Raw genomic sequence first — 14,646 nt, 5'->3', positions numbered from 1 at the left:
TTGTGGTTTTCCCTGCTAATGCATTGTATTTTTCCAGGATGCTTTAGATTTCATTAGTATTGGTCTTCAACTACATTTCTTGGAAAATTGCTCTTGGTTCTGGGTGGGGTTTTTTTTGAAAATTGAGGGAGAGAATTTTAAAATTAAAGTGCATACAAGTAGGTAGGAAAATACTACTTTTTTGTGTGCATCATATACAAATACCTATTGAATTTGTTACTTACACACACAAAATCACATAGGTTTCAGAAAAACATCTGCTCCTTAAAATGGGAAAAGCAAAATACTCAAAAGACATCATCCATTCTATATTCTTTTGTTCTATTCATATAGTAAAGAAACTCAGTGGAGTTTGAGTAGCAAAAACTGTTAGTGGAAAAGAACAAAACCATATTGACCAACAACTTAAAAGGTTTATATACTGAAGTATGTAACCCATACTATGTGGATTACAATATATTGCAACTTGTGAGTTCTCCACAGACAGATCTTTTTTCCTGCCATATATCAGCCTTCTCTTTAACAAATCTTAACTCTCTGGCTTTTTAAAACAGAACAGCTTGACTAGAATTTGAATGCTGTTTTCACTCATCTTCATTCAAGACTCCTTGCAGAAAACAAACCTATCTACTTGTATTATAAAAACCAGGAACCTAGATCCAAGCTACTCAGAAATTACTTACCCACTTTCTTTGAACCAAACTCTCAAATTTAGCTTACTCTAATATCTGCAGTTCTAATATGAGGGAGCCTTTTACCTGCACTCCATCATTACAGTGTTCAGATGTTAGAATGAGTCCAGGTAAGTTGCTAGGTAGATCCAACCGTTGGAAATACCAAACTAGGTTCCAGAAAATTATGGGGTGTTGATTGATGAATTTGGATGTATGAATTACTTGCTCTCCCTCATTTTCCAACAGTGATTCAAGCTCCTTACGCAGTACCAAAGGGCTCAAGTAGGGTACAGATACAGGGAGAGGGTTAGGTCTTTTTATTAAAGGATCCTAAAAAACAAAACAACACACACACAAAAGAAACATTGGGTTTTTTACAAAATCAAAGATTATTCTTCCAGAAACATTCTTCAGGATTACTTGCCCTGAAAATCCTCCATTGCACAGTTTCTTTTGATATTTGGAAGCTGCCTCTGGAAGTACTGAACACACAATAACTTTAATAGCATCAGCAGTTTTGACTGTTGAGGTGTTTCTTAACTTTAAAGAATGCTCACCTAAGCTCTCTCTATTATGTGAGAAAGAGAAAATGCTAATTTGTTAAAACTTGTTCCTGCTTGTGCAGTTTCAAGCTATCTAAGCCGGTGGCGATGAAGATTGCAGAAAAATGTCAGTAATTACATCAGCTGTGGAACTGAATCACAAGTTCACATGTTAAGACAACTTCTTGCCAATAAAAAGCACCAGGAGAGAGGAGAAACACTTTGTTTCACATGCAAGAATAATGCAATAGTCTCAACACTGCCTCTCACCTTCTGCCATCCACTCAACAAGTAAGCCTAACAGAAAGTAGAGGAGGAGTGTAAGTAGATGCGTAGAAAAGGAACAAACTTTCACTCTTGCAATACTGTGTTTTTTGCACTATCGTGTTTAGTCCGCTGTTGGATTATTTTTAAAACAAACTTCCAGTTTTAGAAAGACAAAGATTAGCTTCATTCTGCTAGAGAGAACATTTCAAATCAAGCAGCACTGTTTGTACAACATACTGAAAAAGCAATTTTAGATTAACTGAACCAAGATTTTTTTTGTCATAATAACATGAAAATATGCTTGGTTATTCCCATTCCCCAAATGGACAAGAAAGCTAGTAGTAGAACGTTATTCACTGTAAGTTCGTTGCATTCAGTATTTTGCTGTCAACTGAATGTGCAGGTTCTAGACTTACCACAACTTCTTGCAAACTATTTGGAAGACTAACTGTTGAAATACCATGAGATGGTCTCTGGGAAAGATCAATGTTTTGCAGTGGACCTCCAACACTGTGGCTCCGAGTCAAGGACACTCCCCTTTTTGGTGGATTATTGGCAGATGTCTTCATGGTTCTGGGATCTTTACTCTGTTCTTCTGCCATATCACTGTTTGGATTTTAGAAGAGAATATGCTAATATGAAACTATTCAGTATTCCTATGGCAACAGGAAGGAAGCAGAGAAAGGCTGCCAAGTAAGCACCCCAAACCAAGTTTCTCTATTAATAAAGAATCATATTTGCGCAGTTAGCTTCATAGTTCAGGGAAAATAAAACAAAATGCCTCTCAGAACAGTATAACCATCCCTCCACAAAAGCAGCTGGGTATAACCTAAGACATGAATCTGAAAGCATTGCAGTTTTGTATAGGTACCATTGCTCTGTACAGCTTTACATTGCTTAGAAAAACAGCAATGTACAGTTTTGTCAGCACACAGATTATCTTGTTCTGACTATTCTCATTTTTACTTTCTCTTCCCTTTATGTTTACTTTTTCTAAATGTCATAAGCAGAGCAAAAATATTACAGAAAACAATTTATAAGTTGCATGCCAAAATAACTGAAAAAATAAAATTCTAAGTGTCAGATTCATCCAACAAGATAATTTAAGTAAACTCCTGTTACAGGCTTGTCAAACTTAACTCATACAATCAAGCCGCTGGCAGATCTGGGAATATTCATTTTGTACTCCTTATAACTGTAACAGTGGAGAAAAACAATTCAACTACAATACAGAAGAAAAAACATCAAGTGAAACAAAGTATCTGCTTCCAAATAATCTGCAAAAAGAGTGAAGAGATTAATTTAGAGGTGACCCTCACTCCTAAGTTTGACTTTAGTTAAAAATATATCACATCAAAGTTAAGAGATTAACATAAGCAATACCACCTTTCATTTTTAGAGCATTAAGACTAACTACTATCTCACTGATTTAAGTTTTAATAGTGATAGGCATTAGCTCATTAGCTCACAGCTCATTAGCTCATTGATACTCAAGAATTCCAAACTGAATAATGATTAAACAAAAACCCTATTGCAACAAAATGTCAACAAATCCCAGCAAAAAGGTCACAATTCATAGCAGCACTATTTCAGTCCTTCCCTCTTCCAACAGGACACCTTCTCCTTAGTATTCTTTTCCTCAAGCTGTTTCAAAAGTGGTACTGTTTTTCTGAGTTTCAGTTTTACATCAGTATTATTTATCATAGAACACAGGCTCAGTACAAGTGTTGAGTGCTCTGAGAGCTTTCTCTCAGAAAAGAGTGTTCCAGCAAATGGACTTACTTTTCCCCATAATGCAGTGCTCTTGTCAAATTCTAAACACAAGGAAACGAGGAGTAATGCTTAAATTTCTGTGTGTCTTTAAAAGGTGAGTGTGTTGCAACAATACTAAGTAGAAGTTTTACCTATTACTCAGTAGCTGATGGACCTGAAGGTTTATTTCTACAGTTGTATCTCTAAAACCCACTCATTTAGTGGAAGCAGTTTACTTCAAATCGATAAAAGCATGCTTAAAACACGCAAAAAGAATGACAGGAAACAGACGATTATCAAGTTACAACTGTACTTCTCCACCATATTTGGTACACAAGCCAACCTTCAATTTAGAAGCAGATGAGACATACTGGAAGTGTTGATACATTTCTGACAGAGCAACCCTGTTTTACCTACCTCTGCTCAGCTGCAGGGCTAGTTTCTTCAGCTATGGTGTGGCTGGACTGTGGGTGATCTGAAAAACTGATCAAGTCAACAACAGCTGGACTGGACAACAGTTTCTGCTCCAGGGGATCCATGGTTAATGGAAGGGTACCACTCCGTAAACTATCTCCTGAGGTACTTTGCTTCAGGAAAAAGCTAAGTTACAACATGAATGGGAGGGGAGAGAAATACAAAAGGTTAAGATGTAAGCACGAAGTAATTTAAAAAGTTACTATTTTCTACATTTACTTTCTAAAAGTAGCAAAAATAAAGAAACACAACATTAAAAAGCTTGACAGCAGGACACAAACTTCACCCTACCCTCTCCACTGTAACTTATACAGGCAGTGTAAAGGAACACATACAGAGATCTGATCTGCAAAATAAGATATCCTACACTGGACGTCAGCCATTACAGGTGACCTTAGTTTGTCATGGCTCCAAATCAGCAACAATATATCAATAGCTGACACATCACTGAAAATGGTTGTTATTGTAATGTGACATTACAGGCTAGAAGACCATACAACATTATAGGCACAACATAACAGGAACGTGTCTTGCTTCACTAAGGTTTTTTAAGTACACACTTTACAGATGTTCAGTTTTAGCATCAAAGAACACTAATGGAAGCTTTGTTTCACAGCAATAACCACTACAGTGAGACTCCATTTTCAATTACCTTAAAATAAGTTCCAGCCTTCACAGAGCAATTAAAAGAGGTAGAAATAGTAAGTGTAGAAGCTTAAACTGGAGAACTACTGGAGAAACAATACGCTGGAGCATCTGTAACTAAAAGCTGTTAGTAAATTTAATTTGGGAGAAATTCTTTGCTGACAGATTTAAAAACTGCTTTATATGCTTTTAAAAATTTCATGATCCATTAGCTTTGTTTTAAAAGCTAAACAAAATGAGAACAGACTTATGCCTTCTGTACAGTTATGCTTACAAAGAAATAGGAAAAGAAAAAGTGGTAAAAAGGCAACCAGTTCTTTGCTTTTTGGCTGTTTTAGAATGAAACTCAATAGTTTGCATGACTTATAATTTTCTTCAGTACAATCATGACTGTCAAACAGGAAATGACATTCTTGCAAACATCTAGACAAAAATACTGGGAGATATAATTAAGATCCCTTTGTGAAAAAATATAACCATGTTCAAGTGCAAAGGCAGAAAGAGAGTATCTATAAAGCCCACTAACCTTGCAGATCCACGCAGATCTTTAAATTCAACATTAAGTAAAGGCAGGAAGGTACTTTTACAGAAAGGGCAGGTAGTGTTCAAGTTTGAATCATCTGCTGTCCATCCAGCCATAATTTCTTCATCATAAACCAAAGCACCACAAGCTCTACATTGAGAACAGCTTGACATCAATACCTAGAACAGCAAAGAATGAATATTACCAGTCTTGTTGCAGTGTTCTTTTATAATTGGCTTTATAGGCTTAGTATCCAACAAGAGTTTAAATAGGTATCAAAATGCCAGTTGGGACGCATGAGTTCATCACTACTTACTCACCATACTCAGAGTTATCTTATCCACATAATTCTTACCTATGATATTCAAATACTACTAATTTATTTTTGTTAGGCATTTTGAGACCTGGAAGAAGCATTACCCTGAAATCGTACTAATTTAGCATTTGCAATTGCTTAGTCCTATGAGGCCTTCAGCATATATGAATTGTTTTGAATTGTATAAGTAAATGCATGTCTACTTCTCAAAGAAAGAAAAAAAAAAAAACAAAAGAAACCTTTACAGTGGTGTGGTGAGTTGACCTTGGCTGGATGCCAGGTCCCCACCAGCCACTCTATCACTCCCCCTCCTAACCGGGACAGAGGGAGAAAAATAGGACAAAAGATTCGTGGGTCAAGATAAGCACAGGGAGATCACTCAGAAATTACTGTCATGGGCAGAACAGACACTACTAAGGGAAATTAATTTAATTTATTGCTAATCAAAAGTCACAGTAGGGTAATGAGAAATAAAACCCAAACCTTAAAACATCTTCCCCCCACCCCTCCCTTCTTCCTGGGCTCAACTTCACTCCTGACTTTTCTACCTCTTCCCCCCAGGCGGTATAGGGGGACCGGGAATGGGGGCTACAGTCAGTTCATCACATGTTGTCCTTGCCGCTCCTTCCTCTTCACTCTTCCCCTGCTTCAGTGTGGGGTCCCTCCCATGGGAGACAGTCCTCCATGAACTTCTCCAACGTGGGTCCTTCCCACGGGCTGCAGTTCTTCACTAACTGCTCCAGCATGAGTCCTTTCCACATGTCTTTTCCACAGTGTGCAGTCCTTCAGGAACAGACTGCTCCAGCATGGGTCCCCCACAGGGTCACAAGTCCTGCCAGAAAACCTGCTCCAGTGTGGACTTCTCTCCATGGGGTCACATGTCCTGCCAGGAGTCTGCTCCAGCATGGGCTCCTCTCCACAGGGTCGTAGCTTCCTCTGGGAGCATCCACCTGCTCTGGCATGGGGTCGTCCATGGGCTGCAGGTGGATATCTGCTCCACTGTGGACCTCCATGGGCTGCAGGGGGACAGCCTGCTTTACCACGGTCTTTACCACGGGCTGCAGGGGAATCTCCGCTCCAGTGCCTGGAGTGCCTCCTCCCCCCCCCTCCTTCTCCACTGACCTTGAGTTTCTCTCACATATTCTTACTCCTCTCCCCCAACTGCTGTTGTGCAGCAGGTTTTTGCCCTGTTCTTAAATACGTTATCACAGAGGTGCTACCACCATCACTGAATGGCTCAGCTTTGGCCAGGAGCGGGTCCATCATGGACCCGACTGGAACTGGCTCCATTGAACATGGGGGTAGTTTCTGGCATCTTCTCACAGAAGGCACTCGTGTAGCCTCCCTGCTACCCAAACCTTGCCACGCAAACCCAAGGGAAGCCCAGAAAGTTGGTTTTTACCTAATAAAAGTCTTATCACTAAACTAGATTGAGAACTGGAGAAGAGATGGTAAAAATAATCCCATACTAGCTTAAGAATGGTCTTCAATCCTTATATTTTAGGCTTCCTCTTACTTCATTGTTTCACTCTCACAGGAAACAAAACCAAAAAACCACCATGAAACACAGCAGGTAACGTATTTTAGATCTAATATATTTTAGATATATTACCAATGGCAACATTTTTCTTTTACTATGCTATGCCCCTTATATAATGCAGTGCAGAAGTTTGACAAGCCTAGATCTCCAGAAGATCAAACATGAAAGAAAATTGCATGGGACCTAACAAAATAACACAACAGCTGAAAGAAAAGCGACCCAGGCAAACAGTGACCATTGCCTACTTATCTGAAGTCTGAAAGCATCTACAAGCAATAAGTGAAACAGAGAGGCATAATAAACCATTATTGTGCTGCGTTTGGCTGGGATGGAGTTAATTTTCTTCATAGCAGTCTTTTTGGTGCTGTGTTTTACACCAGTGACCAACTCCGTGTTGGTAACACACCAGTGTTTTAGCTATTGCTGAACAGTGCCTTACACACCATCATGGCCTTTTCTTTCTCATTCTGTCCCTAACCCAGCAAGAAGGCTGGGGGTGGACAAGAGGCTGGGAGGGGACACAGCCAGGACAGCTGACCTCAGCTGACCAAAGATATACTATATACCATCACACTCACAATAAAACTGGGTGTGCATGGGGGAGTTTTTCCAAGGTAGCTGTTGCTTGGGGCGTCATGGTGCTGATTGATTACCTTTGCATCACTTGTTTTTTGTTGTGTCCCCCCCCCCCGCCCTGGTTTGTTTGTTGTATTTTTATTCACTTATTAAACTATCTTTATCACAACCTTCAAGCTTTTTTTCTCACTTCTGCCCTTCCAATCCTCTCCTCCATTCTGATGAGGGGGGAGTAAGCACGTGCCTGCGTGAAGGCTTAGCTGCTGGCTGTGGTCAACCCACCACAATTATTTCATACCAACACATAAATTTTCAGAAAGGGGGAAAAAAAAGCCCAAAAAAGCTTGAAGGGGGTGGGGAGGGGGGGGGGGGGGCGAATCTTGTTTCCTGTCTAATTTCTGTCTCACTTCAAGTTTTGACCCTTCCCCTCAATTGTCTCTTCTCTCTGTATATGAGAGATACATAAAAGCATTTAACACACTTTTCTTTTTTAAAGCTACTGTCACACCCTGGACTAAAAGTATCAAGCATCTTTGCAGTAGAAACATGGAAAAAAATTGTTTTGAAAAATCAAACCACAATCCAACTAAATGGGTAATTAAAGCATACAGTAATATTGAATAATTGTATCTTTTGTCTATGAGTTTTTTTAATCTTACCTCCATTGCATAGTTCTGGAAAATGCTGGATAAACTAGTATTATGTGAAGAGCTATGCTCAGACTTCTCAGAATCTGCAACTTTCATACCTCTTGGGAATGAAACTTCACCTGTACAGAAAGAATCGTTTGGGTCTTGTATTCAAGGAAAGAGTAATTCATCCATTCCCAAAGAAAATAATTTCTGTTTGACCAAAACAGAAAATTGTACCAGAAGATCTCCAAAGCTATGCGTAGCTCTGTAACTTCACTGATACTATGATTACAATATAGATAAATATAATTTTTGTGATTAACATTTCAAAGTTATTTTTGTTTAACACAATATATCACAGACTAGTAAAAAAAAAGCATCAGTGAATAAAATCTGAAAATACAAAGAAAGAATAAAGAATGGCAAAGAGCAGTAAGATTGTTCAATATATATACTCCAAAAAGTTGTTCAAGATTTCTTGAATGATATATCCATATATAAATAGCAAACAGAAGGATAGTACCAGGCGACACACATGATACCAAATATGCCATTACTGGGCTTAAGTTTTCCCTGTCTAACATTGCAGTAAACCAAATAACCTTTCTTTGGTAAGGCTGGGTTTTAGGGTTATGAGCGTTGCCGAGGAGAAGGGGAAAAGGAGTTGGAATATATTTACCAGAAGGAAATGGTTGGAATCAGTTTTAGGAAGCAAAACTATCAGCATTACTTCCTCTGACAAGCCCAGTCAAACTTCCCTATTCAAAAAACCACTACCAGAGTCCCCCCGTCATAATGAAGGCTCCTCTCCTTCAGCTAAAGTTCATGCTTGTGAACAGATTTTACATATCCTATTGATGGCTGCCACTCTTTACAGTTAGTTCTTATAACCCTCCTAACTAACTGGAAGTAGAAGATACCTCATCAAGATTTTGCTAGAGTGCCAGCTTATGTCCAGTTTGCAAGACAGTTCTTCCTCTCTTGATGCAGATGGCTTTACGATATTCGCATCATTAAACTATTGCCAAGAGAGCTAAATCAAACCCCCAGCTAGTTCAGCAACACATCTTTTTCTCAGAATAAGAATCTAATCTAAGTGAATCAAATCTGAACCAAAAATTATTAATTTACTTCATCCAGTTTTAGAACTGGCAGTGGGGATATAGGCATATATTCATCAATTATTTACCTTCACAACTTCAAATCAAGTATCCATCCAATACCTCCTATTCCACAGTAAAGCTGATGCATTTTTTGTGTGTGTTGCTTTGGGTTTTTTGTGGGCTTGGGGCTGTGGGGTTGGTTTTCTTTGTTTGTTTGTTTTCAGTTTGGTGGGGTCTTTTTGCCGCCCAAAAGATCTGCCTCTCTTAGTTATGCAACAATTTGCAGTTCTTGAACACTGCTCTGCTTTTCTCTATTAATATTTCAAGAACTTTCAGGGTATTATGACTTTACATGAATCAGCAGGTGTTTCTGACTATAATAGTTAAGAATCTTCCTACTACATACACAGAGGAAGTATTTTTACAGTTAAATCCCTGTATTTTGTATCAACTTTTTATACATTCAACAAAGAGAGAAGCATTAGCTATTTGCTACTGCAAGAGAAGAGTATAGAATGGAAGTACAAATTTGCTTGTATTTATCTCAAGAGCTTGAAATAATTTCAGATTACCATAGCTTCCACTGTTATGAATGATTTCACACATAGTGGTTTTCCTTGTTTGTTATATTATAAACAAGTTATGAGGGGGGAACAAAAAAAATATCTCACCTGCACTGTAATGCTGTCTTCCTGCATCTCCACTGCTACTGCTACTGCCAAGACTAGTAGTGCTTTGTGCAAGCTCATTTGTAATTAGCCCTGGGACTCCAGTTCTTGATGACAGATTATCTCCTAAAATATTATCTTCAAAACCAGCAGGGAAGTTAAAGTCTGGTCGATTGTTTTCTTCCTTTAATACAAGAAGAAGAAAATTAGCATTTTTGAGTACTTCCAGAATCATTACTTGACTTCCATTTTTATCCTAATAAATAAATAATTAAAGTAGCAGGTTAAGACAAAATCCTGATGTAAAAAATTTATTAGCTATAAGAGAAATCTATGCAACCCCAGAAAGAGCAGATACTGGACAAACCAGATGGATATTGGAAAAATGAAAGGCTTTAGCAGTGAAAATACTTAGTTGAGCATCAAACTGAGTGCCAAAGTGACAGGGATATAAAACTTCTTCATTACAGGAGAAACAGGAAAAATGATGCAAAAAATTGTGATTTGGCAGACATTACACAAAATTAAGGTATTATCAGAAAAAAGGTCTGAGTTAAAGTCATATTTTCAGAATTGAATACAGAATGAAACATACAAGCTGAAACGATGCAGCAATAACACAGTCACTAAGACACAGGATGTGACAAAATATAAGAATTAGGATACTAAAAAAGGGAAGTTGCAGAAATAAAAGAGGAGAGCATGAAAAGATCCTTGAAGGAAATTAAAATAAGTCATGTTAAGGGGATTATGATGTGCCATTAAACAAAATTCTACAGAATAGGTCAGTATAATATAAAGGCACACCGGAAAACCTAGGTCACAGGAAAAAAACTCAGGAAAGAAAGCAAACCAGTGAGTTTTCATTGTCACAGGCAAAATCTGGTTAAAAAAAAAAAAAAAAATCAAGAAAAACTTTTTATTTAATAGAAAGGACCCTATTAGTAACATCAGTTAAATTTGCTTCACATAGAAATAATGCCAGACAGCTATCTTCCCCTTCCCACCTTTTATGGAGGTTGGGGAAAGGAGGGAGAACTTGAAAAAGGAAACAAGAAGGTATCTTAACAGCCTGAAGAAGGGAGACAAAAGATCCTTAAAGCCAAACACCAGATCTAGTGGTTAACTGGATCAAGCAGAGGCCTTTCTAAGAGAGAAAACTATGTTTGGAGGAAAAATAACAAGACGTATATGGGAAGGATGATATAATATTCATCCCTCCATCTCCTCTTTCATTCATGTTGTACTCTGAAATGTTTTACTCTAAAAAAGACTCTGTTAATCAATTGTGCTCACACAAGAACCATAACATTTAGTTTCCAAATTCCTGACAAGTGAATTTTCTAGATCCCAGGCTGTCCTTTACTACTTTCAACTTTAATCCTCACCAATCTGACTTCTTAGGTTTGTGATTTGTTTTCACAACCTTTTCTTAATTTTTTGAAGACAGGCAGTATGATACCATTTAAGATTACATATTTTTGTTCTTACTACAGTTTCTTTCTGCAGTCTCTTTAAATATAAAGATAAATCGATAAACAAATAAATTGGGGAGGGAATGTTGAGAACAGAAAGTCAAAGTTTAAGTTCACTGCATCAAGATCATTTAATTTGCTTTTCTCTGAAAAGTGTTTTTTTAATGATAGAGGAGAACTCCACCATACATAAAACATGATTTTTATTAGCTAATAAAAGTCAATACTAATAAAAAACACCACCTCGTGAAGCAATCTTCTGGACACAGAAGTTACCCCTCTAACTTTGTCTCCCCGAAGTTTTCATATTGACAGACACTTGCCTCATCATCTGAGTAACTATATGCTGAAGTTACAACTCCCCACATCTTACTGGCCACGTTGGCAGCCTGCTTCATGCCTGACTTCAGAACATCCATTTTTGGTCCAGACAGTATATTGTCTAACTTCAGATTGGATAAAGTTGTTACAACAGATCCTAACGAGCCATGTGGAGAAGAACAACCCAGTCCTGTCAAAGATGAAGACCGCTCCTTTTGAACTCGTGGATGGGTTTGTTGCTTTGGTCGTCCAGTGAATGTTTTGGATCTGGAGACAGAAGGACTTCTCCTGTTTTCGTAAGACTTGGGGGATGGCAGGATGGGATCCAAAGGCAGGCTTGACCTCCTTTCTTGGGAGTGGCCAAGGGTACCAGAGGCTTCTGCTTCCCTGTCTGGCTTGTGCAGTTCCATGCTGGGAAACTTACTACCCAGGGGGTTCTTCAGATTCATATAGCTCTCTATTTCATCTGCCAAATTGCGTGCTGCAACTGGTGACACCAACTTTTCCTCAGGTTCTGGATGCCTTGGTTGCATGCTGTCAGTAGCCAGCAAAGATAAAGGGTCCAAGCCTACTTCAACATCTTCCCTTTCAATAGGCTTAACCACTCCATAAAAACTATTCCTTTTAGTAGCTGCATCTTTGGATTCTGACTTCTGGTTTTTGGACTCAGCTGACTGTTCAAGGTTCATGTCTTCCACTGTGGTCATGTTTTCATCTCTTCCATTCTCAAGTTGCTCCTGCCCTTCCCCAGGCTCTTCCAGCACTGGTGAAGACCTGTGCTCCAATTCCCAATCACACTCAGTCACACAACTCCAAGTGCCACTTACGCCAGAAACCTGCTGGTCAGTGATACTTTCAAAGCTATGGGATTTATTTATATGACAGGGTGTAGTTTTGGCCCCAGATAAAGCTGCTGTTAGGATCTTGGCATCTGCTCCCATCATTATTGCTATTTCTTTAGAATGCAAGTCCAAGCTGCCTTTTTTCAGCAGCATTCCTGCTCTGCTTTCACTGCTGAAACTGCAGCTTCTCTCTGAAAACAGTTTCTGCCTCTTCTGTCCTTTTTCACTTGTTTTCTTAGGAGAAACATCAAAGACTACATCTTCAGCTGAATCCTGAGTTATGAACAGTGGGCTCGAACCAGTTTCTAAAAGAGAAAAGGCATTAATATGGTAACCATAGCAACAAAGTGTTTATTTCCTGAAATAATGTGAAATCTCCTTATCTCCTTACCAGTGAGAAGACTGGGAGCACCACAATCTCAAGTTATCCATTAAGAAGTTACACTAGTATTAACAAGTTATTTTACTGGCTGCAAAGGCATCCTGCAGATCAAAGTCATCTACTCTTTGACTCCTTGAAGTCAAAGCCTTTTATGGCTTCTACTTCCTTTCCTTGTGCCAATACCCCACAGAAAGTAGGTATTATATCCATGAACTAAAGGAAGGTACAATTATAAGTAAAGATTGCTCTATTTTTTTTCCAGAGCTATATTCACAGACCTATACAAATGCCATAGTTCATTCTGGTTCTGAAAAAACCCCAAACTATGTGTGTCTGAACAACACAGAAGCACTACTTCGTTTATGACACAGCCATTTTTAGAAAAAGCTAATTAAATTTAGCATGTGGAAGATATAAACTAATCTCACAAATATTCCCATTTTCTCAGGAGAATTGGGACTATTTATTGCCTAGAAAGCTGTGTTAGGTAGGCAAAAACATCCATAAGTACAAGAATTCTACTATATTACGATCCCTCAGAGGACCTGATGTACCATATCCACTGGTGGAGGATGTCTGAGTCTCACATCGATGCTGCTTCTTGACCAGTTATCAGCTCTCATAATTGCCAGAAAGGTTCTGGGCAACTTCCTGCCTGAGACTCAATTCTTTGCTATCAAGCTGGACTACATTTCCTTAGTCAAGGACAGGCACAAAGGCAGAAAAAAAATGAGCCCCAAGATCTGGCTTTTATATATCCATAAGTCTTCCTCATCATAAAGCTCCAGATATGTAAATAAATTTTGTATGGCACAAAGACAACATGCATTGTTCCTGGGTTATACATTGGACAGGAATAGAGAGACTTGTCCAAGGTCAGCAAGGTTTAGGTGACAAAAATCAAGAGTAGAGACCCTAATTCTCTTGGTTTTCTAGTACATTACTGAAATACTCTCAGTGCAGGACAGGGAAAATCTTGATTTCAATCTACTCAACAGTGATTTTCAACCTTAGAATTCACCGGTTCCTTTTAAGTCACCTGCAAAGGGTAATGGTTGAAAGCAAATGTTCTGCGAGATATCTGCACCTCAAAACGAAGTTTTGTTTCTTTTCATAGCATGAAAAAGACTGCAAAACACTATAGCACAACAGGATCAGGACTTTAGCTTCACCCAGTGACTTACCACCACTGCTTTTCCTTCCACTGCTGTCAAAAATGCCAGATGGAACTTTCACAATACTGTTACCCCAAGCAGGTGGGTCTGTTGGACTAGGAGTTTCTATATTCAGACGTTGCTTTTCATCAGATTTCTCAGTACAAACCTCTATAAGAAAGAGAATGTGACCTTTAGTTAATTTAACTAAATAATTGCATTTGCACTGTTTTGGAAAATATAAACTCAAGCACTGTTCTCTTATGTAATTACAACCTGAAGGATCAGTCCTACTAGGTACTGAGCATTTCCTGAAAATAATACCCAGACAGATGACAGTAGACAGTACTATGCAGAGAGTGCTTAGCTGTTCACAAGGTTAGAGCATATGCAAATTTCTTCCCTTGGTATTTTTTCAATAACCAAAGTAGAGCAGGAAGAGCAGTTCTCAGATTTTCATGCAGGGCTATTTGTCTAATGACATCTTTAGAAGCCCTAACTCATGTTAAGGATCTAGTAACAGATATAAAACAGATTCAGTAATAAGAAAGACAAAATACAGAAAAACTAAGGGCAAAATCTGGATAGAAGACAGAAGATGACCATATTTTCTGCAGCTGGGAAGAGTCTGTAGGAAAAAGTAGGGCCTTTTATTAGGTCAACTAGTACAGCTAAAAAAATGCTCAAGTTTTCAAATACGCAAATGAGAGGAATGGAATACAAAACATTGTGTGCTCCAGCACTTGTCCAGTTTTTCCAC

At 38.5% G+C, this 14,646-nt stretch overlaps 1 protein-coding gene across 10 annotated transcripts in view; it reads right to left on the bottom strand.

Moving 5' to 3' along the window:
* Positions 1 to 14,646, bottom strand: part of DENND4C (DENN domain containing 4C) — a 49,947-nt gene that overhangs the window by 4,998 nt on the left and 30,303 nt on the right. For 7 of the 10 annotated variants that reach the window (XM_059834195.1, XM_059834194.1, XM_059834197.1 and 4 more), the window contains 8 exons: positions 13,923 to 14,057; positions 11,511 to 12,655; positions 9,716 to 9,896; positions 7,969 to 8,078; positions 4,881 to 5,056; positions 3,653 to 3,835; positions 1,900 to 2,089; positions 759 to 1,004 (listed from right to left, as the gene is read on the bottom strand). In XM_059834195.1, coding sequence (XP_059690178.1) covers positions 759 to 1,004; positions 1,900 to 2,089; positions 3,653 to 3,835; positions 4,881 to 5,056; positions 7,969 to 8,078; positions 9,716 to 9,896; positions 11,511 to 12,655; positions 13,923 to 14,057 — 2,366 coding nt within the window. The remainder of the gene's footprint in view (positions 1 to 758; positions 1,005 to 1,899; positions 2,090 to 3,652; positions 3,836 to 4,880; positions 5,057 to 7,968; positions 8,079 to 9,715; positions 9,897 to 11,510; positions 12,656 to 13,922; positions 14,058 to 14,646) is intronic. The other 3 variants (XM_059834196.1, XM_059834202.1, XM_059834199.1) reach the window with 3 other exon arrangements.

Source organism: Gavia stellata, chromosome Z, assembly GCF_030936135.1.
Source record: "Gavia stellata isolate bGavSte3 chromosome Z, bGavSte3.hap2, whole genome shotgun sequence".
In the NCBI taxonomy this organism is placed as follows: domain Eukaryota; kingdom Metazoa; phylum Chordata; class Aves; order Gaviiformes; family Gaviidae; genus Gavia; species Gavia stellata.
The sequence above is the reverse complement of the archived record's forward strand: the minus strand, read 5'-3'. Positions and strand labels throughout refer to the sequence as shown.